At 36.2% G+C, this 24,881-nt stretch overlaps 3 protein-coding genes across 7 annotated transcripts; 2 read left to right on the top strand and 1 right to left on the bottom strand.

Annotated features, from left to right (window-relative positions):
* Nucleotides 1-1,572: 1,572 nt before the first annotated feature.
* Nucleotides 1,573-6,711, top strand: LOC147566594 (putative complex I intermediate-associated protein 30). The gene is made up of 7 exons (XM_086653081.1): nt 1,573-1,875; nt 2,230-2,343; nt 2,916-2,966; nt 3,541-3,626; nt 4,277-4,357; nt 4,621-4,719; nt 6,306-6,711. The coding sequence occupies exons 1-7, from the start codon at nt 1,656-1,658 to the stop codon at nt 6,492-6,494; spliced, it is 840 nt and encodes a 279-aa protein (XP_086509207.1). The 5' UTR covers nt 1,573-1,655; the 3' UTR covers nt 6,495-6,711.
* Nucleotides 6,712-8,021: 1,310 nt separating this feature from the next.
* APC2 (anaphase-promoting complex/cyclosome 2) lies at nt 8,022-17,615 on the top strand. 4 transcript variants are annotated; one of them, XM_086653084.1, is made up of 18 exons: nt 8,022-8,053; nt 9,528-9,870; nt 10,043-10,132; nt 10,378-10,603; nt 12,143-12,435; nt 12,625-12,696; nt 13,167-13,411; nt 13,636-14,052; nt 14,180-14,381; nt 14,512-14,626; nt 15,092-15,174; nt 15,347-15,466; nt 15,645-15,733; nt 15,806-15,887; nt 16,056-16,238; nt 16,720-16,788; nt 16,864-17,042; nt 17,262-17,615. In XM_086653084.1, the coding sequence occupies exons 2-17, from the start codon at nt 9,637-9,639 to the stop codon at nt 16,984-16,986; spliced, it is 2,643 nt and encodes an 880-aa protein (XP_086509210.1). In that variant the 5' UTR covers nt 8,022-8,053; nt 9,528-9,636; the 3' UTR covers nt 16,987-17,042; nt 17,262-17,615. The 4 variants fall into 4 exon arrangements, with proteins under 4 accessions (XP_086509210.1, XP_086509209.1, XP_086509212.1 ...); XM_086653083.1 differs by having other exon boundaries at nt 17,257-17,615; XM_086653086.1 differs by having other exon boundaries at nt 10,035-10,132.
* Nucleotides 17,616-20,380: 2,765 nt separating this feature from the next.
* Nucleotides 20,381-22,401, bottom strand: LOC147566592 (NAC domain-containing protein 100-like). 2 transcript variants are annotated; one of them, XM_086653079.1, is made up of 4 exons: nt 22,130-22,401; nt 21,621-21,834; nt 21,253-21,530; nt 20,381-21,145 (listed from the first exon to the last, which is right to left on the bottom strand). In XM_086653079.1, exons 2-4 carry the CDS (start codon nt 21,787-21,789, stop codon nt 20,531-20,533), a joined length of 1,062 nt encoding a protein of 353 aa, XP_086509205.1. In that variant the 5' UTR covers nt 21,790-21,834; nt 22,130-22,401; the 3' UTR covers nt 20,381-20,530. The 2 variants fall into 2 exon arrangements, with proteins under 2 accessions (XP_086509205.1, XP_086509206.1); XM_086653080.1 differs by lacking the exon at nt 22,130-22,401 and adding an exon at nt 21,958-22,090.
* Nucleotides 22,402-24,881: the final 2,480 nt, after the last annotated feature.

The raw sequence follows: 24,881 nt of genomic DNA, 5'->3' as shown, positions 1-24,881 counted from the left end.
GAGAGAGTGAGAGAGATGGTAGAGAGAGATAACCCTTGGTAAAATATTTCTTGTATATTATTAAACATCACTTTACATGTATTTATACACAAATAAACCTTATGTTATACAAAGTAGGATACATACGAAATATATATGATAGTTATCTAATAACTATCCTAAAACCTCAAAGTTAACCGACTGGATCGGTGAGATCCAACCGGGTCGGGTAGTCCATACGGCTACCCATAATAGTTACTGTCGCTACTTTGGACGCTTGAAATCTTGCCCTTATTTTTAACAAGTCTATTAGTCTATATGACCCGTCTCTTTGGAATCCCGCTTGAACCACTTGTGAGAGAAATAAAGATTTACTTCTCCACGTGACTGAACGTGTGAGAGGAGAGAGAAACTCTTGTTTCTCTCATAGGCGGTTCAAGTGGGAGTCCCAAGAAGCGTGTTGAGTATACTTTTTATAATTTTAATGCTTTTTCGGTTTGAAAAAGAAGAATTTTCAGACGTTGAGTGTGTTAAAATGTGGTCGTTTTTTAGTACATAGAACCTCGCATAAGAATTTTCAGACGTTCAGTGTATTGTAATAATACTCTTGTTGCTTAATGAAATTTCACCTTTCAACAAAAAAAAAAAGGTAAATTCATTTCTTTTTCAATTAGATGAAGTCATGTTTTCGAATGTTTTGAAACTTAAAGAGAAATTTTGTGAGATTTCGAATTAGAACATGTCACTAAAAAAAATTGAGTTAATTCCTATATGGCCCCCTACTTTGTGACCAGCTTCCTTTTTGGCCCCCTTTTTTCGTAAATTCAAATATATCCCCCTATTTTCAAGTAAATGTCCTAATTCTCCTTTTTGGCTCTCTATCTCCACCTTTCTTTCTGTCTCTCTCTCCACTTTTCTTTCTCTCTCTCTCTCTCTTTCCACCTTTTTTTTTCTCGCTCTCTCTCTCTCTTTCCAGTTTCCACCTCTCCCTCTTTGTGTTCTCCGGCAAGGTCGCCGACCGGAAAATTTTCCGGGCGGCGACCTTAAAAAAAAAAACTCTCATCTCTCTCTTTGAAAAGATTTCGGCGAAGTGGTTACCCTTCGCCGGAATCTGTTGAACCAGACCTTCAGATCTGAAGGTTTGTTCCGAACAAATCTGAAGGTCTGGTTCAACAGATTCCGGCGAAGGGTCCCCTTCGCCGGAATCTTTTGAGAGAGAGATGAGAGTTTTTTTTTTAAGGTCGCCGGCCGGAAATTTTTCCGGCCGGCGAACTTGATCAGAGAAGACAGAGTGAGGTGAAGAGAGAGAGAGGGAGGTTAGGTGGAGAGAGGGGTGAGATGGAGAGAGATAGAGAGAGAGGTGAGGTGGAGAGAGAGAGATGAGGTGGAGAGAGAGAGAGGTGAGGTGGAAATAATTATGTTTTTAATATTTTATTTAGAAATTAGGAAGGGTATTTACGCCATTTACATAAAAATAGGGGGCCATATTTGAATTTACGAAAAAAAAGGGGGCCAAAAAGGAAGCTGGTCACAAAGTAGGGGGCCATATAGGAATTAACTCAAAAAAATTACTTAGTTTGCGGTGACAATTCATCCCACTGGTGTGTAGGCGACTAGGCGTAACTAATATCTGGTCAAAGACTTTTGACCTAGTCCAAGATAGGGAGTGTTTGTTCATGGTAAAACTGGTTTTGCCCCAATACTTCCCAAGAGATTACCAGGGAGATTCAGTTGTTGGCATCAGAGTAGGACACAAATCAGCGATTCAAAAACCTTTTTATAATTCCTTCACTCCTAATCGATTCTTCACAGTCGTCTCTTCTTTCAGTTCGGGCAGCAGCAAAATGTCTAGATTTCGAGCAATTTGGCGAGCTTCAGTCGACGCCACAAAGAAAGGTATTCCAAACATTTATATGTTGTTCTGATTGTTTTATTGATAAAGCATTCATATTTCATCTATTCTCTTGTTTTTCTTTAATGAGTTTTAATTAGATCATCATTTTCTTTTGGTTCCAATCTCTCTCTCTTTCTCTCTCTCGAAATTACCATTGGGTTTTAGTGTTGTGCCATGGTTATTAAACCCTAATTTCAATCATTTGAGTTATTCATCTCATAAATTATCTCTAAGCATGGAAAAGAGGAATTCAATTTCTATTTACTGCAAAATATATAACATCATGTTTGATAATTTTATTTGTTATGATTGATGAGCTCAAAATTTGATGTTTATTTGTTGTTGTATAATTTTAGCTCTAACATGGAGTCCCGAGGATCTTATTCCTCCAACTGAGAAGTATATATTTAATTTCAATTCGAAAGAGGAGCTAAAAAGGTGGCATCTATACTCAGATTCGGAGTATGGAGGTAATGTATATAATGATACGATCATACGACTCTATATGTCTTTCCCTTCGTTACTCTGCTTCGCATCTTGGTCACTTGTTGGTAAGGAAGAAGCTCTCTGCTCTCACACCTAATAGCCTAGTTCGACATAAGACACAGTTTTTCCTTGGTATGGGCATACCTTCAACCACGCCTAGTGACCAATCTAGGCGGCAACTCTCCTAACAGACCCACAAACATATAAGACAAGGTGTTATGCTACAACCTAAATCTGAAAGGTCTTAACTTCTACACAATGTGGACTAAGTGCCTTGCACGTGAAAGCTTCGTTTCTCATCAAGCTTCAATTTTGATCTCGTGGATAGGGCATCCTATTCACGACCTGGACACATGCTGACCCACATTTTTCAGCGCTTACTCAGATTATTTAGTTGATTTCGGCTAAATCCTTCATTACTTTCAACCTAATTCTGGATCATGTTACTCTTTTATTGATCAATAAACTTCATTGTTTCTTAATTTCTGTTTGTGTAGCTGTTTTGTGCTTTGTTCTTTGAGTGTTCTGGTCTTAAACCTTATTACATCAATCTCAGGTTTGTCTTCTGCATCATTGGAGATTAAAGATGCTGGGAATGGATCAAATGGTATCTTGTCCTACTTGATTTTATTTCAATTACCATATAACATTGAATTATAGTTCTTTCCAGATAATTTGTTGACCTAATAACCATTTATGGAATAATGAATGATGATCTTCAAAGACTTCCGGAGCTTATATCGAGAGAAAGTCCAGTTTAAGACCAATTGCTATTCTTAGTGCATAATTTTTATTCTGGTTGTTGATCTAAGCTTCTAAAAATGTGTGAGCTTCATTTCATATGTAGACGAGAAAAAATGTAAGGGCATATGTAGGAATTGGGATGGATATTATCGCCAACTAATAAGGATAGTCAGTGCTTCAGTTTCCTTTTCCTTTGGTAATTAAAGTCTTCAATGAAAGTCTGGCATTCTCAAACAAAAATTAAAGAAGAGCCACTCTTTGCTATACTATTGGTCCATTTCTATACTTTCTAGTCTAGATTACCCACTAACCTGATTGTGAATAAGCGTAATCCATGGCTTCCACTCTCTGGTCATCTATGTCTAGATTTTTGTGTCTGTGCTAAAGCTATCCACTTAATAGTGTCCTGAATTGATTCTTTTGCTTGCTTTCTTAAGGTGTCTTCTCAGGGAACCTCTCTCTTGACGTAACCGAAGGTCTAAAAATTAATCGCAGCGGCTTTTGTGGAATGCGGTCCAAGAAGGTAGTTTGAACATTATCATAGTTATAGAGTTATCGACCTATTGGTCAAGAGTTTAAGAGGCTTTCGGAGCTTACTGTGTTTCACTGGCATCAATATTTTGCATAAAGATCTCTCTTAGGCATGATCAATAAAGTGCAGGTCCAAGATCCCATAGTGAAATTTATTTAAAATGTCGATTATAGTCTAGGCCTGGTAGATGTATTATGTTGGTCTGGCTCATTTCTATTAGGATTTTTAGTAATTCTCAACTTTTGAATTGTATTCTTCTGTTTCTTTGATGCTAAGGAAATGCTGTAAAAATATTATGGCCGACTCGCATTTGGTTAAGTTGAACCTCACGATGCATATTGCTATGAATCAAATGGAAGTATTTTTCACTTCCTGAAATCTTCAACAAGAATTTCAGCCTTTCAATATAGAACAATGTAGTCCATATTTCACCATAGATTCACGAAAGAATTAATTTGGTTAGTCTCTCTTTCTCTATAATAACTTTTGGTTGTAGTAACATTGTTCCCTACGTAAAAAAAAAAAAAATCAACCAATGCCTTCTTTAATTTACTCAAACCTATGATTGTTGTGCCATTGGACTACTAATATCAACTTGAAGGGCAGGGTTCTTTGTTCTAACGTATTTTTCTTATTTGTAGTTTGATGGCTTCATTGACTTGGATGCATATGATACATTGGCAATGAAGCTTAAAGGAGATGGAAGATGCTACATTTCTACTGTAAGTACCCCATTTCAATTTAACAATAGAAAAAAGAAATAGAGAGGGGAAAACTAAAGCTAGTTGGGCAGAGTATTGTGCCGTGCCCACATTGTGTAGATTTATATGAATATATGATTATTTTGCATCTCAGATTATTATAGAAAATTCTTATTTGATTAAGATCAAAATGGCCAAAACTCCCTACTCCAAATTTTCTTCTGCCAAAAAGGATTCATCAATATTTTTTTCGTTGCAATTGTTGATGGTTCATTTGGGTGCAGATATACACTGAGAATTGGGTTAACTCTCCAGGGCAACAAGAAGACAATTCATGGCAAGCTTTCGTTTTTCTACCTAAAGACAATTGGTATATAACAAAGGCAAGTATATATTCTCATTCCTTCTTCTTTTTGAAATGCTATTTCTTTTAACCATGTGGAATCTATCTACTGTTCAAGAAAATCATCAATTACATATAATCATAAGTGATGCAGTGGAAAATATGATAAAAAGCTTAGAACGTCGGCTAAAGCTTTTGAACCAATAAAATTCCTTCACTTCGGGGAGAAGTTATGAAATACTACAATACTATAGAATAATTTAATTGATTAAACTTACTTGACTTGATTCATTTTTAAAACTTGTAGAGAAACCTCTTTATATAGTATTAGAGGCTTTCTAAAGTTAGATAACTTTTTCATCTGCACATAATATTCCATCTTTATTCTAGATGTATGTGTTGTTTATAATCTTCATCTGCTTCTTTTATAACATTACACCCTCAATCAGCGTAATACTATTTCTCCATATTGATTGATAACAAAATTGATAGAGGAAAAATAATGTAAACTTTTCTTTGAATAAGAGAATTACCTCTAAACCAACTTTAGATGCATCTTTGGCAAATTGATGTGTTCTGAAGTGATGTTCCCTAGATGATATTGAACTAAGCAAATCCTCACTCAGATGCCAACCGACACAACGGGGACAATACGATAAAAAACTTCAAATGTCGGTGTAAAGCTTTTTTCTGTTTTCTTTTTTGAGAAATCGACTACGATCTACGTCAGTCATTACAAGGCATTGATACATCATGAAGATGTGATGAGCATGATAACCGCCTAATTTAAACCATAATGAAAGAGGCCTAAAGCCCGACAACATGAAAGAAACCTATAGCCCGACAAATTTATTATATTATTTACTTTATATATTGCATAAATTACATGAGATAAATCTTGATGGCAAACTACTTCCACCGAGACTCGATCCCCACAACCTCATGGGCTTAAGAGGGGTGTCCAACCGCTGCACCAAAGGGTGGTGGACGGTGTAAAGCTTTTGAACTGATAAAAGTCCTCAAATTAGGAAAAATTATGAACCATAGAAAATTGTAGAATAATTTAATTGAATTTATTGACTTAATTAATTTCTAAAACTTGTAGAGAAACCTCCTTATGTAGTATTAGATGTTTTTCCTAAATCGATACAACTCCTGATAAAGAATTTCTTAATAAATAACATACTAAAATCCTTAAACTATGAAGTTTCGTAAGAATATAAAGCTACTAAATATTATATTTTTATACTAACCTAAACTACTCAAGTTCATAAATTCTAATTAATTTGAGATTCTTGTAAATCTTCTGAAAATTTCCATGCATCAATAATCTCCCTGCATCAATAAGTTTGGAGGTTAATTTACCAAAATTGCTTTACCTGCATGTTAAGACGTCAACTGTTTTCTTTTTTAGTTAGAATTTTGGAATATATGGGAAGTTGAACTTTGACTTGTTAAAAGTCGAAAAAATCACATATTAGAAAAAACTGCCAAAGTTTATGATTTGAAGTGAGGTTATCTCTTTATGTTTGATGATAACTTAAAACATCATGTAGAAGATATGATTTCTTTTGTTTTGTGGTTCTTGGTTATTCAATTTAAATCTAGTTTATGTGCAAATTTCAGATTCCACTTGAACGTTATCTACCGACTTGGAGGGGGAATATTATTGATGCAAAGTTGGAAATGAATCCGTCCCGAATCGTGGGCATGTCTCTTTCTGTCAATGCGGAAGCTGGTTATCGTGATGCTAAAACTGGACCTGGTGATTTCAAAGTGGAAATTGATTGGATTAAAGCTTTAAGAACGGAGTAAGTTAACTACTGAGAGTAAATGTAATATCTCTTAGCAATACTAATATAGTGCCAAGAAGCCCCTCTTTCTTGTTTCCATTGTGAAATATTTCACTCTAAGCCTTCACATAAAAGGTTGTTTTTGGCAGAGCAATTGTTTTAGAGCTGAGTTGTGAAGATGTTTCTCCAGAGTTTGTTTTTAGTTACAGGAAAAAGATATTCCAATTTACTTTGCCTTATGTTTTGGTATTGGTAATAACTTATGAGCATGAGAATCAACATACAGGAACCTCATTAAGAGCCCAAGCTAATAGATATCATGCCCAAGATCGGTCGGAATTAGCCCTTTGGCTCTGTGCTCGGACCCAACTGACTTTTAGATAGGATGGTCCGAAGCGGCCTGATAGACTAAACTCTCAGCTCGACCCTGGTCCGATCTGACCCATCTAGCCATCAGATGGGCCTGGCCCAGGCATGATGTCGGCCGTTGTAATCGGAGTACTAGTGGGACTAACGGCTGACGTTTCCTATCTACTCCAAGATGCAGCAAAGGAGCCACATGCAACTCCACCTGACTCCTATCTAATGCAAGATGCAGAAAGGGAGCCTAAGGCAGCCCCTACGGACTAGAATGGTAAAGGCCGCTGGTATTATAAAGCACAAAGGGACCAAATAAAACATTGGTTTTTGTAGATCATTTAAGGACTAAATGAAAAACTTCATGGGGCCCAATTGATAATAAGTGATACTTTTTCTATAGATTTAGAAGATATTTTTTTTCTTCTTTCTCCAAACTTTACCACGCCCTTCGGCAACCAACCACCCACCACCATCAACCACCAAAGTTGAAGCATCACTTAAGTTCATTTTTCTTACATTAATTAAGAAAGCTGGCGTTCATGAAGTTGCAGAGATTGACATGGAAGAAGTTTTATTAGTGGAGGAGGCTTCATGAGTCCAACTACAGAGTCCAACTACAAAAAGTTCTTCGTTTCTATAACAATACTCTTAGCGAAGACTTTGGAGTAAGATAAATTTTTCTATAGTCATTATTAGAACAAAAAATCGTTTTTCTTTTTATATTTATTTTTTTAAGCTCTCAAATATTTAACCAATAAACAGTCTTTGCGATGAACATTTTCAATTACCTTTTTATCCAAATTTTGGTTAGTGAATAACAAAGTGATCAAATTTCACCCTCTACACAAATTTAGATAAAACAAAGGTGAATGACAAATGAACCAAGACTTCATAATGTATTAATGTTAAATTTAGATAAAATATTTAAAAAAAATATATGGTAATAATAATATAATAATAAAAAAGATAAGCAATGTATGACAATGAGAAAATGATTGATATTTGGTCATTTATGTCGAAAAAATCATCTTCTTCGCTGCCTATCTACTGAAAATGTCGTCTTTCTCGTGTCATTTTGTTGTCCCGAGTTTAAATTTTGTACCACAAAAAATATATAAAACCCAAGCTCACACCAACAAAATCTAGTTGTATTTAATTTCCTTTTTTTTTTTTGAATAATCTAAGATTTAATTGTATACCAGCGGTAGACTGAAACCTTCAGTTTTTTTTTTTTTTTTTAATTCAATGCAAACTTTATTATTTATCGAACAAAAGTTTACAAGGGAAAGCAAAGGTTACATCAGCCAAGCACAAAGATTTAAATTGTAAGGCCCATAACCAGATGTTAGCTGATTCCTTCAAATGCAAGGTAGCTGCTATAAAGATAGTAGATATCGAAGAAGACCATAACTGCCACACCTGCCATGAGTTAGAAAACTCAGCAAAACCAACCCACTCCAAGCTACTGGTGATGATGCCAATCCAAATCTGCTTTATAAACCAAGACAAACTAAACCTCTCCCAGATAGGGTGAAAATAGAAATCAAAACCTTCCACTAAAGCTTTGGACTTCATAAAAGCAGAACTAAAAAGTTCAAGATTACCCTCCAGAATTCCCTCGAAGGGACAATATCCAACCAATCTTCAGAAGAAAATGTGTTAGACACCTGGTAATTAGGGTTGCCAACCCGGTCCGAATTCGAAAACTCAACCGAGCCAGAAATAAGAAGCAGTGAAACTGCTAAAGGCGGGAGGAGAGGCAAGTGATCGGTACCATTGAATAACAAGCCAGAATTTAAGCCCTTCTGTATCATTGCATCATCAGAGAGGGGGGATATTCCACAATAAATATCATAAGTAAACCCGGACCATTCACCAAGATTGAAATCTTTACCAAACAGAAGGAAGGCCCAGACCCAATTAAGTACCCCCGGGTCGAAAGGTCGGCCTAAGGAATAGTAAGAACAAGCCCATCCATTAAAGGAAACATTGGGCCAGCCGACTATCCCCAGGCCCATTAGGTAGAGCAACCCATTAGGTGGAGTAGAATAAACACACGTGTAAACCCCTAATTCTAGAACTACTTCACGATTGACAGGTGCTCTATCTTCTAACTCTAACCGGTGTTTGATGCCGGCGTCGGAGTTACTCAACTCAACGACCATCAAGTAATAGTAGTGATAATCAAACATGTGGATAAAATAGGGTTGATCCATATTATGTGCTCTACGATTCCAGGGGAGAAACAAAATTAAGAGACAAGTTGGATTAACAACTAGGTAGAAGTGAGTGATCAAGAATTTACAAAAGTTAAAGTGCAAGTAGGAGAAAGAAGATTTAGATGGAGAAAGTGAGATTTGAACACATACAAGAAGGGAAATCTTAAATTAGGTAAACTTTTAGTAGATCTGGAAGTTCTTGAAGATAAGAGGAGTGGGTAATTTAAGGAAAGATAATTTGATAAATCATAAAGAGTAACTTGATAGATCATAAGGAGAAACCTAGAACTAAACAGAAAGAGTAGATTTGAGTAGAGAAATTACCAATTTTGCAAAGAATGATAAGATTAAAGGGAAGTAGATGAAAACCTAGAAGATGGAAGTAGTCAAAAAAACCCAAAACTCTAATGACGTCAGCCCACTCCTTCTCTCTCCTCGGCCATCTATACTAAATTATTCTGAAACCTTCAGTTCAGTTCTTCAATCGCTTTGCCGTCTAGAGAGCGAAAGAGAGATATCTCGAATCTCTGACAGTTAGGGTTTCTGAGGTTTAGTGTTCTTCTACGTCTAAATATTGGTTTTGAAATGATGATCGAAGCAATCTCCTCTACTTGTAATTTAGGGATTTTGGATTCACTGAATGAGGAATCCATTAACCAGCTTTTAGAAAGCTGGGAAGCCTTCCATATCAGTACTCAACTTCTTCTAAAAGACAACGGAAATCTTTCAATGCGTCCTGATTTCGTTTCTAGTGTACATACTCTCTGTCAACACGGCCTCCTTTCTCCCGTTCATGATTCATTTCTAAGTTCGCTAGAGGTAATCAATCATATATGCTAAAAATCAATTACTCATGAATTTTGTATAAAAGCTTTTCCTTTTTTTTATTCACTGAAATGGATTAACTTCCTAGAGTTTGCTTCATTTTGATCATAAACAAAGAAGATTACGTTTTTAGACTCATCTTTCAATTTTTTCACAAGTGTTGCAGGAAGCATTTGAGAGAAATGGGGCTTCAAATTTTTGGCGGCATTTTGATGCTAACAGTAATTTAGCTGCTTCTCAGATCAATCAATTTGAGGTATGATACCTTAGTTTTTGTTAATTTGGGTGTGTCTATGTACATACATACATATTTAGGGTTTAGGGTTTAACGAGTATCATTTTAATAAACCGTCATCTTTCATAGTTCTTGAGGCTCTCTGTAGTTTGTAGTTTATAGTTTAAAGGTTGTACTTTTATGTTTACATTCTCTTGGTTACTACATCATTTATGGTTAGCTAATTTTGCTATTGTATCGAATTGGTTTGGTCGATACAAATGCAGGACAGATCTGTTCAGGAAGTATTATGTAAAGCCTTAGAAGAGATATGTTTAGAAAAACAATATCAAGAGAAGTGCCTTTTGATGCTTGTTCACGCTTTACAGTCATATCAAGATGTAATATCTAAGGGAAGACATCCTTCAGATGTAGAAAGAACTCTTCTTTTTTCTCGGTACCAAATGATGGTGTCGTCAGTTCTTATGACATCTCTTCCCCGCCATTTCCCTGGTATGTTGCTTCGAATTGGTCATTATTTATATCTCTAGTTGGTATATTTTCGGATGGGTATTTGTAAATTGTAATTCCTTATAGGATCGTCCAAGGCCTTTACCTTACTACATATATTCTCTAGGTGTACAACCTGCCCCAATTCTTTAATTTATCACCTACACCTAGGGATTGTGTCAGGATTGCTTCTGGTACTCTGTTATATTCTCGCTTTTACAGCCAATGACTAACTTAACTGGTCATTTAAAATGCCTTAGACGAGAACTGCCAATTTTATCTTTAGAATGTGTTTGATTACAATAGGGGGAAAGAAAAAATAATGGGGTAAAGATTTCTTAGTGAAATATATTTTTAGAGAAACTGATTCTTGAGAAATATTTCCATACTTCTATTGTTTGTTTCGCTATGCAAAAAGTTGTTGGTTTTACCAAATTTTCTATTTTTCAAGTTTCATTATTAAAATGTTTTTTCTAAAATTTTATATCATTACCAAAGTACTCTAGTATGTTCGTCTTTTTGTAAGCTTCTACAAATGAAACTTCAATTTTGGACAACTATTTTGCTACAGTTAACAGATTTTCAAGTCCAAAAATCACCGCTACGCAACTTAAAAAAATCTTAATCTAATATAGTTAAAATATAAAAAAGCAAAACATATCACCATCAACTTATCATATAAAAACAACCAATTTTTTCCATTATATATGGTGGAGAAAGACATATAAAGAGGAGAAAATAAACAAGCCTTAAGGAATAGATAATGACCAAAAATAATAGGGAACGAGAAAAAAAGACGGAAGAGACAATAAGAAAAAGATATAATTATGAAGATATTTGATTAGGGGAAACAGATTTTTAAGTGGGAGATGGGTCACAGTTTTCGTTTTCAGCAAAAATTTGGAAAATGCTTCTTTTGTTTAAAATACCAACCAAAGGAAATTTCATTGTTTGAGAACTTTTATATTTTTTCTGCGGAAAAATGGCAATAACACAACCATAGACTTTTTGTCCAAATCCTCAGATGTCTGGTCGGTACCTGACAACATATCGAATTTGACCAGATTGCAGCGCATGCCATGTCCAGTAACATAGCCTTGCGTTCGGATAATGCATTGTACAAATCGTTGGTTTTAACAAAACAAACCTTAAGCTTGGATAACAGGATCCAAGTAGGTAAAAGGTCTCGATTTTGAGATCAGGGAAGAGAGCTAGATCATATCGAAGTAGGAAGTAGCGTAGTCAACTATTTCTGATAGGCTGGGAGCATTCATTTGCGTTTTAGGCAACTGCCATTTGGTACTCTGCTTGCTTGTTTTTGTCCGTTTCTCCTCTCTCAGAGTTTCCGGTTTATTAACTTCACACCCACTTATTTTTTCAGTAGCCGTTTTGCATTAACTAGTGCTGTTATTGGATGGTGTAGTTAGTCACATTTTTTGAGATAAACCGTTTCTCCCTTTATTTCTTTCTTAGCTTCCTAACTGAATCTGTTTTACATGCTTACCATTTATTTAACTTTATCATTTTACCTCCATCTTCCAGAGATACTTCGTTTGTACTTTAAGGAAAAACTGGAAGAGTTGAGTACAATGATGGCCACAGAAGATGAAGATGGTAGCGAATTCGAAGTTAAAGATGATATGGAACTTGATGGAAGAAACAAGTTCTCCAGAGTTGGTGATATGGACGTTGATGAAACTTTTCACGAGAGAAAACTTTCAGAGAACAACAAATTGGTCAAAAACATTGGTAAAGTTGTTCGTGATCTCAGAAGTCTGGGATTTACATCTATGACCGAGGATGCCTATGCTTCCGCCATATTCTTGCTTCTTAAGGTTTGTCCTTCTAAACGCAATGGGTACTTGTTCTCTCCACTTCTCCTTTATAATGCTCCATTTGCTGCATTTCATAATGTTTTGGATGCAAAGTTCAATCTGTTAATAGTCCATTCTGACCCCAATTATTTGTATGCCATACATTTTGCGTTGTTTTTTGTTTTAATGCCTTACCTGTTTGTGTTGCAGAGTAAAGTTCACAATTTAGCTGGAGAAGACTACAGGACATCTGTTTTGGAGTCCATTAAAGGGTGGATCCAGGTAATTTTGGTGTCCGTTACAACCATATGTTCAGTTATCATTAAGTTTGCTTTGTAAACCAAGCTATGTGGTCAAAGGCATGCTAGGTTAGGTGAGGCAAGTCACCAGTTTTGTGGCCTCGCATCTTGCTTAATACAACATAGAGATCAAGTTTGACAAAAGTAGATCAGTTCATCACCAAACTAGTACTCCTCAACAAGTTTAGCATCTAGTAGTTCAAAGTCCAGAGCAAACGGAAGTTAATTAACATGATTGATAGTGTCCAAAAACGACCATTAAAGAAAGACTATTTCAGTTCTGCAATTGTGCTTTCTCTATTTCCTATGTTGCTTTTAAGGGTAACTTCCATAATGAGCAGTTACTTCATGTTGCATATAACTTATATAAACATGCTTTTGCATAATGTCCGCTTCTTAATTGCTGAATGATGCGAGGGTATGCTTCCAATATCATTTTCTACTTTGTTGCAGTCTGTTCCTCTCCAGTTCTTGCATGCTCTTCTAGCTTACCTTGGTGATTCAGTTAGTTACGATAACTCATCATCTGGTCTTAAATCACCCTTGGCTTCACATCCCACTTCTTGTTACCCTGGAATAGACACTCCATCTGAAGGACTTGTTAGATGGCAATTGCGCCTTGAGTATTTTGCATATGAAACCCTGCAAGATCTAAGGATAGGCAAGCTCTTTGAGATTATTGTGGATTATCCAGACAGGTACTATTTCCTAAACATAATTACTGCTGATAATTTGTCTTATTAGGTAGACTTTGTACTTTTGCTTCAAATACACTGACTTGTTCAGACTTCAGACTGGTTACTCCCTTGAACATGTAAATAATTGCAGTTTGCACAACTGCACGCCGTTATTTCGTACGTGGGTTTATCCCTTTATCTTTTCTGAAAAGTCTACTTATGCATTTAGTAACCGTTTTTGGCAGCTCTCCTGCAATTGAAGATTTGAAGCAGTGTCTAGAATATACTGGCCAGCATTCAAAGCTTGTTGATTCATTTATTTCTGCTCTTCGATACCGCTTGCTTACTGCTGGTGCTTCAACTAACGACATATTACACCAGTATGTTTCAACCATCAAGGCGCTTAGGATAATAGACCCGACTGGTGTTTTCCTTGAAGCTGTAGGTGAACCAATAAGGGACTATTTGAGAGGGAGAAAAGATACTATTAAATGTATTGTGACCATGCTGACTGATGGGCCTGGTGGAAATCCTAATGGACCTGGTACTTCTGGGGATAGCCTTCTTGAAGAGTTAAATAGAGATGAAGAAAGTCAAGAAAATATTGGCTGTGATGATGATTTCGTCTCCGACGACAAACAAGCATGGGTCAATGCTGAAAGGTATTAATAAATTTTCATGAGCCAGATTACTAAAACGACGCAAGTTTTGAGCTTAAGTTAGTATCTGAGAGCTGCTAGTGTGGGGAATAAGTGCTTATGTGTGGCCTTTTGTCTTTTGTTTTTTAAGTTGGGAGCCTGACCCCGTAGAAGCTGATCCGTTGAAGGGTAGTAGGAATAGAAGGAAGATTGACATACTTGGGATGATTGTTGGCATTATTGGTTCAAAGGACCAGCTAGTAAATGAATACCGTGTTATGCTGGCTGAGAAGCTCTTAAACAAATCTGATTATGACATCGACTCAGAGATACGTACTGTAGAACTCCTTAAGGTATATATTCTCTATCAGAGATTGACAAGTGTTATGATGTTATTATTAAATAGGAATCCTTGTATCTCTTATTCTATTTGTGTAGTTTAAACCGATTATTGATGCTCATTCTGATGATGTCATTTGCCAGATACACTTCGGAGAGAGCAGCATGCAAAGGTGTGAAATTATGCTTAACGATCTCATTGATTCCAAGAGGACGAATGCAAATATAAAACAGACCATAACTCAATCATCTCAAGCAGGTACTTAAAAAAAACGTTTATAGAATTTTTGGACTTGTTATATAATAGCAAGTGCATATCACAATTGGTACATTTTTTGAGGCCCAGCGGACCTAACTCTTCTTGAAAACCAGTTGGCGGAGGAAAAGGTCACCCAACTTTACACTTTACAGATAATTATGCTCAGGTGATGGGGATAATACTAATATTCCTCCCCTCAGCGGCCAGCGCTAGGACTGGAGCCATTTGACACTTCCTGTCCATGATGGAATGGAGATAGCAAGTTAACAACCCAATTGGGTATAACAAATCCGTTGAAATTCCTGCTATAATAACAAGTAAACACCAATTGGGCCTTACTCCATGAGAACTATATTAAAAGGAAAGGGTTGCCTGAGCCTTATACAATTCATAGAAACAAAGCTCTCAAGCAACGTGGGAACATGTTGAAGATGACCAAAATAAATTGATTTGTTGTATTTGCAGGTGGTGAACATGGAGAAAGTGAAGTGTCTCTACATCAGCTTGATGCAACAATCATATCTTCAAATTTCTGGCCACCTATACAGGTATATAAACGAAAAGAGTTAATTTTATGCTTCCAACTAGTTTCATCTGGTGAGCCTATAATTTCTTAGGCTTTTAATGATATGCTAGTTCTACTTTCATCTAAAAGTTTAATTTTTAACTTTTTTGTACCAAAATTTGGTTACTCACACTGACCTTGATGAGAAATGGCAGGATGAGTCCCTTAACATACCTAACGCTGTGGATCATTTGCTGTCTGATTATGCGAAAAGGTTCCATGAAATCAAAACTCCTCGCAAGCTAATGTGGAAGAAAAACCTTGGTACAGTCAAGGTAATACTTACAAGTTGCAACAACTTGACAACATCATTATCCGTTGGTTTTCTTATGGGTTATATTCCTCAATTGAATGTATTGAACATTTCGAGAACTAGTTTTTGCACCTGACATCATCTGCAGCATTCAGTGTTTATTTCTTCTAGAAAATGTTTCTAATCCAGTGCTATTGTAGTTGGAATTGCAATTTGAAGATCGAGCAGTGCAGTTCACTGTGCCCCCGGTTCACGCAGCAATCATTATGCAATTTCAAGATAAAAAAAGGTAGGACATCATATGTCTATTATTTCTGGTCATGTAGAATCTTCTAACTATATTTGCATTGTCCATTTTCAGTTGGACGTCTAGGGACCTGTCAGCTGTTATTGGGCTACCTGTCGACGCACTTAATCGGAGGATACATTTTTGGATAAGTAAAGTGAGTCAGATATAGTTATTTTGGATAAGTATCTATGCTCGAGACTCCTGGCCTAAATGAACAAATTCTTAGTGAACTTTCACAACCAAGGATTGCATTGCTAATGTAATAAAAATCTTACGATGCAATTTACTTACTTTCGCATTATACCCTCTATGCAAACCGCAGGGAATTCTTTCAGAATCACTTGAGGCAGAGTCAGATAATCACATTTTTACACTTGTTGATGGAATGGTTGATCCGGGCAGGACTGATGTGAATCATGAGGAGCTTATGGCAGCTGATGATGAGGGAGAAAGTTCCGTGGCCTCGGTTGAGGAGCAGCTGCTGAAAGAGATGACTGTATACGAGGTTTATTTCATGCTACTTTCCTCATCTTATTTGAAATCTCATTTCCTTGTCAGAAATCTAATTTCTACCTTCATTTAAACTCAAGTTATTTGTGACCCACTTGTTTTTTACTTTTCCAATCTGAGTATCAAACCCAGGCATATTAGGAAATATAGATCCTATGTATTAAAAACAATCTTAAGAAGAGATTTTCGTTTGTAATACTAGATGTCCTGCCTTTTTTAGAAACTGGAGAATGAAAATTCAGAATACTCTTGCCTGCTTAAATAGTTGATATTGGATATTGGACCATATCTTCAAAGGGTGATGAACTGTATGACCGATAATAACGAAAGAAGAATGAGAGAAAGATGAAGACCCAGATTTTTTCAGTTCAGTGGAGTTATTGTTGGGTTTGAAAGATTTACTGATATGATTGATACCACCCGACTAAGTAGTTTCTATGTGAACCTATTGATTTCATATTTGCTTATTGTTGCAGAAATTTATCATGGGGATGCTCACTAATTTCGGTAGCATGTCATTAGATCGTATCCATAATACTCTCAAGGTAATCCAAAGTTCTCAAAATCAAAATTGGTTTATAAAGGAAAACTGACAATGTCGATGACACTCCTTGTATCAGATGTTCTGTGTGGCGGATCCTGCGTATGACAAGTCTATCCAGCAGCTACAAAGCTTCTTATCTGGTCTTATATCGGAAGAAAAGTTAGAACTACGAGATGGGACATATATTCTGAAAAAATAGAAACCAGACAGTTGAAGATGAACCCAAATACCACAACCGGAGCATCAAATTGCAGGGTGAGTTGAATTTGTTCCGAAAATGTGGGTTTAAAGCTTCGTTACAGAATGGGTAATTAGCAATGTTATTATTCCATGAAAATATCATATTGATCTCTCTGTTCTCATACAAATATTTTGAGACTTCCAGTTGCTCCTGGAGTTCGTTTCATTCTTTTGCCTTTTATCTTAATGTTTTTCTGTGTATGGAAATGTGCTTCATGTTTGGCTTCAGAGCAGCAATCTCGGAGTTTATCCTTCGTCCCAAGTTTGGTCTTCGATTTAAAGAGACACTTCATGTGGTTAAACAGCTCGCTGTCGGTTCTCTGCAGAAGCCAGATTGGGGCTAATTTTCTGTGATACAGAGTATGTACATCTGTACTTCATCTTCGGCGTTCTTGATTAACAGAGATAATCCTTGTATCCTTTACCGGTTCGTGATATTTAAATTGGTTAATGTTTTAATGTTATCAAGTTAGTTCTTGATTGAAAATGTAGATGAAAGATGTAATCAGAATGTCCAATATACAAGTTGATATTGTAAGATTAACATATTATATTTTAAAAGGGAGTCAGTTCCTTAGTGTGATTAAATTTTATCCTGAAGTGTTGTTTTTGGTGATGATTTATGTGCCCAACTAGAACAGTTTAGGATGTGGTAGTGAGAACTAAAGTATAGACATGTACATCTAGTTACAGCACTAAGTAGCTGAATAAGAGCCATTGGATCTTGAGATGTTTATAAACAACCACAAGATTTTTAGGCTACTTAAAGTTTGCTTGTTTTACAAACCTCTCTAGTCTGTAGAATATAAAAGTGGACCTACTTTTGTACTCTGGCGCTACTGTTGAGCCATTTAAGTCTATGTACAGGCTCTCTTGCGGGAAAACTAAGGAAGCTCTCGCAGACGTGAGTAAGGGCTGATGAGAGAGGGCCTCGACGAGGGAGGAATGGTATGGGCCTGATAAGCACTAACAAGTGTCAAGACGTTAGAACGGCATGTCTAATTAGTTCAATTTACTTAGAACGTCATGTCTAATTGATTGATAGGAGGAGCGACTACCCATGCTAGAGCCGGTACGACGCATACTTCAAAAACCTGGAGGTCTCAAGTTTGAATCTCAGATTGGTGAATTTGGGTTATTAAAGATATAGGTTTTTTGGTATGTTGTTGGATTTTAGGCTCTTGATGGTTTAACTTCGGCGATTATCTTGCTTATGACATCTAATGACATATCAATGTCATATAATGACAGATGGTAGTCCATTTTCAAGAAAAAAAGATTACCAGTGTTAGAAACGGTAGAAACAAACAAGCTTTGGCTCAACTGGCAACTACATACCCCATCCAGTAGGGTAACAGTACTTTGGCCATGCCCCGTTGGGGCTATTAGGTCTCTTTCTATATTTTTTTTTGTTGCAATGGTCTCTTTCTATTTGAAATGTTTTGAATGGTATTTATCATTGGTCTAAAGTAACAAATTTTAAATATCTAACCCTATGAAAAGTGACGTTGTCCATGATCCATCTAGTGACTAGTCATCTTTGAAACTTCAAAACTAATTTCTGGCATGAATAGAAATTTTGTAACGTAATGCTTTTACATGAAAACGACATGTACTTATCTAGTTATCCGTAACTTTACACATAAAAGTCAGAGGGGCATAATTAGCCCAGTATGCATCGACCCCATGACTACAGTCATAGGTGTGCGGGATAGGGGAATGAACAGCGACCGGAGCAAGTTAAAAAAAGGATAAGGCTAACCAACCTCTGTTGCTTAGATGTCATGAGTTCAAGTTACAACTGGAATAGAGCGATACCATTCTCGTGACATACCATAATCCTATCGTTGTCATGATTGTTTTCAAGTTTGTCAAAAATGATCCAGTCATATCTCATATCAAGGAAATTATTCTGTTAGCCAATACAATAATAAGGCATAACTTCTTTTAAGTAATCATGCGTGCTAAATTTTAGGACATATATTGGTTCAAAGGTTATCGGTCCAAAGAATTTGACGATCTGATTTTTGTTCATCTGGAGGAGTGGCTAGACCTGCTAGACCGATACCCCATGGCCGCTCGCCCGCCCCCGGATCTCGACTGCTATCTTTAGGTCTATAAGAGTGAGACACGGCAGTGCATCTTTACCCTGAAGTCCTGAATAGTGATGAGTGCTTTCCAGCAGCCATATCTCTGTCTAGACCACGTAAGCGTTATTTCCAGCACAGAAGGTCCCACACACTTCCGCCGGCTCCGCGTTTATTGTGTGAAAGAATCACTGACGTAGACGAATTAAAGGAAAAAAGCAATGTTCCACGTCACGCTTTTTTTTCCACTCTTCTTTCACGTCAGCAAAACCCTAATTCAGGGTTAAGCCAAGCAACTGGGTCCTTAACCCTATACCATTTTCCCTATACAAAGTTACAAACAGTTGGTATGTTTTTGTAAGTTATGTCCCAAGTTTATGAAAAGTTTAAATAAATAGTTTGAAAGGGGATTAGATCCTTTAGTTATAATCTATTTTTCGTAGGGGTGATAATTTGAGGAATGAGATAACAAGGGAAGAGATAAATTAGGAAAAAGAATTTCAAGGACAAAAATGTAAAAAAAGAAAAAAATAATGGCCTCCGTTATTGTGATTTGTGAATGAAAAAGAGGATGAAGAAAATAGAAGATTGTGATTTGTGAAGAAAAAAAAAGAAGCCGGAAAGAAAAAAAAAGAAATAAATCAACAAATGGTTAATAGAAAAAAAAAACTTTAAAAAAGGAGTCACATGGGTATTTTGCACAAACTAGGGGGTCCGACAGAAAACTGGTCATAAACGAAAGGCCATTTGATAAATAACCCTAATTATTTCTTCAAATATGTAAAAAAGTTAAACTTTTTTAAAGTAACCCCATATTGATGGTGAGACGGAGTGTGGTGCTCCTCTTAAGAGGTTAAGCACCCTTCCCTATAGAGACCTTTTAAAACCGTGAGGTCCAGGTGTGCCAAAGCGGACAGTATCACTAGCAGTCTGGAAGGCTGGTCCACACCATCCTATAACACCAACAAAATAATCTTCTAATTGGAGCTCATTTCATAGATGTGATTGTTTCACATCGCTCACGAGAGTGTCCTGAGCCTGAGCTATAAGTGTAAGCTCAAGCTTAATAAGTACTGAGGTCTTTTCGGTGGGCTTGTGGTGTCTTTGCCAAAAACAAAATCCCGTACCCGTGGACTTGGGGCTGGGGTGGTTAAAGCGAGGATAATATCGATGACTAATAAGACTTGGGCCGATGCAAGAGATACAATATCTCATCCATATCTAATATGCTATTGAACTCAAAGAATTTGATTGAGAACAAGAGAATAAACAAGATAATATTTTCTATACATGATGTATTCTGTCTTTTCATTTCATGTTCTGTATGTAAATACAATTTGTATACACCCCAACCCACTAATTTCAGTCAATACTCTTACCTCTCTCTCTAACTTCAACTTCTTCTGTTTCCTTACTTCAATAATTCCATAAACAATCAAGATCTACTGGACCAGCAGAAGTAGAAGGATAACTATCATCTTTGAAAGACTGTATTCCCATTTCATGATTTAATGAAGAGATATCATTGTTCATATGAGAAGTAGTTAACCCTGTTTCATGGGAGATATTGACAGTTTGATCTCTCTCTGTTTTAAGTCTTTGTTGTTTGAATTTTGATCCATTATTTTCTAATAAAGCCCTAAAAAGGGTTTGATCTTGCATTAAACCAGATACTGAGCATTGAAAGTTTGTCGAATTCGATGGATATTGAGTTGAGTAAACTTGGTTTTGATGATGAGAGTATTTGGAGAAATTAAATGAAGGGTTTTGTGAAATCAAATCAGAATTAGGGTTTACAGAAATATTAGGAGGAGACTTGTAACAATCAAGTTTCTGAACTTCCATTGAATTGGAGAAGCAGGACACATGAGCTCTTGTTTTTCCATTATAATTTGATGAATCCATTAATGGTGGTAAAATAGGAGGATGACCCAATTCCTCTCCACAATAACTCAATCCAATCTGACCTGAAATTATTGTTTTCTTCCCTCCTGAATTCTTTTCAAATACTCTGCATATTACCCATTCATTCTGTAAAAACAATTTAGAGAGAGAAAATCATTAAAACCCAATATAAAAAACAGAACAAAAGTTAGAGAGAGAGAGAGAAAGATAAATTGAGCCCTAATTAAATTCACCTTTGCTGATTTAGAGAGATGGTAGAGAGAGATTTTTCCTTCTAATCTGTATTCATGCATGACCCAATTAGTTTTTTCACCTTTTGGAGCTCTTCCTTTATAAAAAACCAAAGTTTTTTTCATCCCAATTAGGGTTTTTCCTCTGTAAATTTCTTTATCTTTTCCAGTTGCTTTCCAATAACCAGCTTCAGTTGCTCTGTTTGTTCTTAATCCAGTTGGGTATTTTCTATCTCTAACACAGAAGAAATACCACTGTTTTCCACCCATTTTTGCTTTCACTTCAAAAAAAAAAAAAAACAAAAAAATTAAAGATTTCAGAAAAGAAAAATCAAGAACAAGAAACTTGAATTTGATTTTACAGGACTTACATGGAAGATCCCAAGGTTCACACTTATTCAAATCAACTTCACCAATTGCTCTAGCTATGAAACTATTATTACCAACTTTATTTGAAAGGTAATGAGTTATGAGTTCTTCATCAGTTGGATGAAATCTAAAACCAGGTGGTAATTCCATCTGATCATCTCCTTTTTCCATTTCTTGAAAATTCTTCAACCCAGAATCATAAACCTGAAAACAAAACTAAAAACAGAAGTGGGTTTTCATTAATTAATTTGAATTTTCAAAGAAGAGTGAAGATCTTTAGAAAATGAAAAAGTCAGAGGGATTCTGAATAAAAAAAAGAAGAAGAAATTTAGAATATACCCAAAGAAAGAAAAAAAGTAAACCAATGAAAAGATTGAAATGAAAGTATGAATCAAATTTCAAATAGAAAGAAAGACAGCTTAAAAAAAGGGGTTTTAAGGAAGTTAGGAAGAAGTGATAGAGGTGAAAAGACAAGGAAAGAAGAGAAACATGAACTGGAAAAGTTTCTAACCTGATGAGATGAGATGAGACTTTATCTTCTCTCTCTTTCTAGTCTCTCAGATATGAATGTTGTTAGAAGAAAAAAGTGTTTAAAGGAACAGAAATCCCTAAATAATGGTTGATGAGAGAGAAGGAAACGTGATTTGTAAGGAAACCTAGATAGGGATTTATTTTCTTCATCATTTTGACCAGATACTATCCATTAAAAATACCTATCTAAATTCTCTACATGTAAAAGTAAATTTGATAACCCATTCATTTTGCTGATATTTGAAAAATCCCATCAACCTTCTTTTTCTCAGTTTTCATATATAGATGGGGTGCCTTTAAGGCTGATCGAGGCCCACGGATTAGCAGTCAGAGGGTCCCGGACTGGCTCGAGTTCGTGTTATTTAAGACCAACATGAACTGGGCCGAGTCCAAAGACTCTCGGACTGCCCCTGAGTCCGTGTCATTATAAATATAAGGTAGAGTTATGTAGTAATGATGGGAGACTGTTATTATTGGCAGCGGCTTCGAGGGGCATAAATAAGAGTCTCTAGGGCAAAAGACTTAGTCAATCAAAGTTGACTTAGGAAACATATTTATTTTTTGTCATAAGTATTTGCTAAGTTGTCTCTTGACCCCTAATCTTCATCTTTCCCCAACCTCAACCCCACAAATTCCGACGACCACCACCGAAAATTAGGGGGCAAAAGACAACTTTGTAAATTTTTGGGCCAAAAACTAAATATTATCCCCTAAGTTAATCTTTATGGCCACCGCTTTGGGGAAAGCAAAAAAATTTCCGGTGAAGACGGTGGAAAACCAAAAAAATACGATCCAAACGCACCTTATCTCAACTCTCTCTTCTCCGGCCAACTTTCTGTCCAGCCACCGGCGACCGGCCGACGGTCTGTCTCTCCTCTCTCTATCTCTCTCTCTCTCCCTCTCCCTCTCTCTCTCTCTCTCTCTCTCTCTCTCTCTCTCTCTCTCTCTCTCTCTCTCTCTCTCTCTCTCTCTCTCTCTCTCTCTCTTCTCTCTGCTTTCTTTCTTTTCTCTCCCTTCTCTGCATCTCTCTTCTCCCTTTCTCTTTCTCTACGTTCTAGCGAAGGGAATGGTCCCTTCCCCGGAACCCTTTGTCTCGATCTGTACTCCAGATCCAGACGAGGGTTCCGACGAAGGGGACTAAGTTCAATATTCTTGGATTTGCACTTTCATGGGAGTGAACACGGGACCTCCGCATTGCAGAGTAAATGTTGGCAGAATAGGGACAATTAAGTGAACACCAGGGACGAGTGCATTTGTCCTGCAAATTCAAAAAAAGTTGCGCCAATACATTTTTGCAAAATTTTGGAGTAAAAATATTTTTTTTTGAGAAATTTATGTCCTGCAAATTAAAACCCACAGTTTCGACCCTCTAGGCCTCTCCCAATCGTGTTGAGCAGAACCTCCCCTCTTCTTCGTTAGTTGCTAGGGAAACTCTTCATTTCTTCTTCTTTAGCTGCTAGGGAAAATCTTCTTGTCTGTAACAGCTAGGATAATCATCGAACTCCATTGGTATCTTCTTCAGGTGAGTGAGGGTTCCTGTTGAGTAGCGAAAATCTTCTTCCTTTAATCTTCTTCAAATAGATCAATCCTTTAACTCCCTCATCTCTATGATAAATCATCTCTAACGTATATTGTAATAGGACTTCGCATAATGTAATCTGATTTTACAGAATCAGTAATATGGCTTTACATACTGTAATATGTACACTCATAATGTAATATGATCGAATTATCTTTTATGTGTACTTTTATTTTTGTCAAAAATATGATTTATGACAATTCATTATACATTAAGAACATAGAATAAATTAATATAAACAACACAATACAATGTGAAATTAGTGAAAAATTGTGAGATGCTAGACAAAAATAACATCCCAAAGTCATAACTTATTTTGAACAATTATTTCAAAAGTCTACTCATAATTCACGAAGACAAGGGTATAATCAGATATTTTAAAGAAGTCATCTAGCTCATTTTTTCTCTTAGCCTGGATGTTAGGTCTATTTTGACATTTGGAATGTATTTATGGACCATCTTGCTAATTTCACACGTGAAACGAATAATAGTCAATACCAATTGAAGAAAATTTCAAGAGATCGAGTCATTGCTAATTATAATTAAGTATTTGTTTTTTGTACTAGCTACCCCTTTTAGCTAAATTAACTAACGAGCAAATGTGTTATATAATAGTAGTCGGGTCAGAAGGTCTAGTTGATTAATTACCTACTTCTTTTAGTTATAGGTGAGGGTAAACCTGTATTCGTTGAGTACGAGCAATTCTATCAACGGCTAATCTTAATTTTCAGAGATAAATTTGAGAGATGTAATCTTAGCGACTGAAGAAAGTTGGAAGATAAGTTCAAGAGGTATAATCTCAACTTTTTGGAATAAGTTTTGGAGATTAATCTCAGCCATTGGATGACTTAAAGATATTTGAGAGATATAATTTCAACACTTGGAGATAAGTTTGGCAAGTGTAATCTTAATCATTGAAGATGAAGGTGTATATTAAAAAAGATATCCTCCTCCTTTATTACATAGACGGGAGTATAACCAGTGTTTGGTGGACACGAACAGTTCTATAATCTCAGCCGTTGGAGATGGAGAGGTATAATTTTAGCCACTGAAGACGAATCATGAGGAATTATAATCTCAATCCTTGAAAATAAGTTTGAAAATGTAATCACAACCCCTAGAAATAAATTTGAAAAATATAAACTTACCCGTT

This window comes from Eschscholzia californica, unplaced genomic scaffold (genome assembly GCF_041429995.1).
Source record: "Eschscholzia californica isolate CP2 unplaced genomic scaffold, dmEscCali1.0.p SCAF_1, whole genome shotgun sequence".
NCBI lineage: Eukaryota > Viridiplantae > Streptophyta > Magnoliopsida > Ranunculales > Papaveraceae > Eschscholzia > Eschscholzia californica.
This window is presented reverse-complemented; position numbering and strand designations above follow the sequence as displayed.

What these genes read in the sequence shown, in the direction of transcription:
- LOC147566594 (XM_086653081.1), top strand. Translation starts at nt 1,656, where the DNA reads ATGGTAAAACTGGTTTTGCCCCAATACTTCCCAAGAGATTACCAGGGA. An exon ending in AGTCGACGCCACAAAGAAAG is followed by an intron (nt 1,876 to 2,229) that starts GTATTCCAAACA and finishes GTATAATTTTAG; the next exon opens with CTCTAACATGGAGTCCCGAG. An exon ending in CTCAGATTCGGAGTATGGAG is followed by an intron (nt 2,344 to 2,915) that starts GTAATGTATATA and finishes CATCAATCTCAG; the next exon opens with GTTTGTCTTCTGCATCATTG.
- APC2 (XM_086653084.1), top strand. Translation starts at nt 9,637, where the DNA reads ATGATGATCGAAGCAATCTCCTCTACTTGTAATTTAGGGATTTTGGAT. An exon ending in GTACTGTAGAACTCCTTAAG is followed by an intron (nt 14,382 to 14,511) that starts GTATATATTCTC and finishes GTCATTTGCCAG; the next exon opens with ATACACTTCGGAGAGAGCAG. An exon ending in AAGAGATGACTGTATACGAG is followed by an intron (nt 16,239 to 16,719) that starts GTTTATTTCATG and finishes TTATTGTTGCAG; the next exon opens with AAATTTATCATGGGGATGCT.
- LOC147566592 (XM_086653079.1), bottom strand. Translation starts at nt 21,789, where the DNA reads ATGGAAAAAGGAGATGATCAGATGGAATTACCACCTGGTTTTAGATTT. An exon ending in TGAACCTTGGGATCTTCCAT is followed by an intron (nt 21,531 to 21,620) that starts GTAAGTCCTGTA and finishes TTTTTTTTGAAG; the next exon opens with TGAAAGCAAAAATGGGTGGA. An exon ending in ATCTCTCTAAATCAGCAAAG is followed by an intron (nt 21,146 to 21,252) that starts GTGAATTTAATT and finishes TTGTTTTTACAG; the next exon opens with AATGAATGGGTAATATGCAG.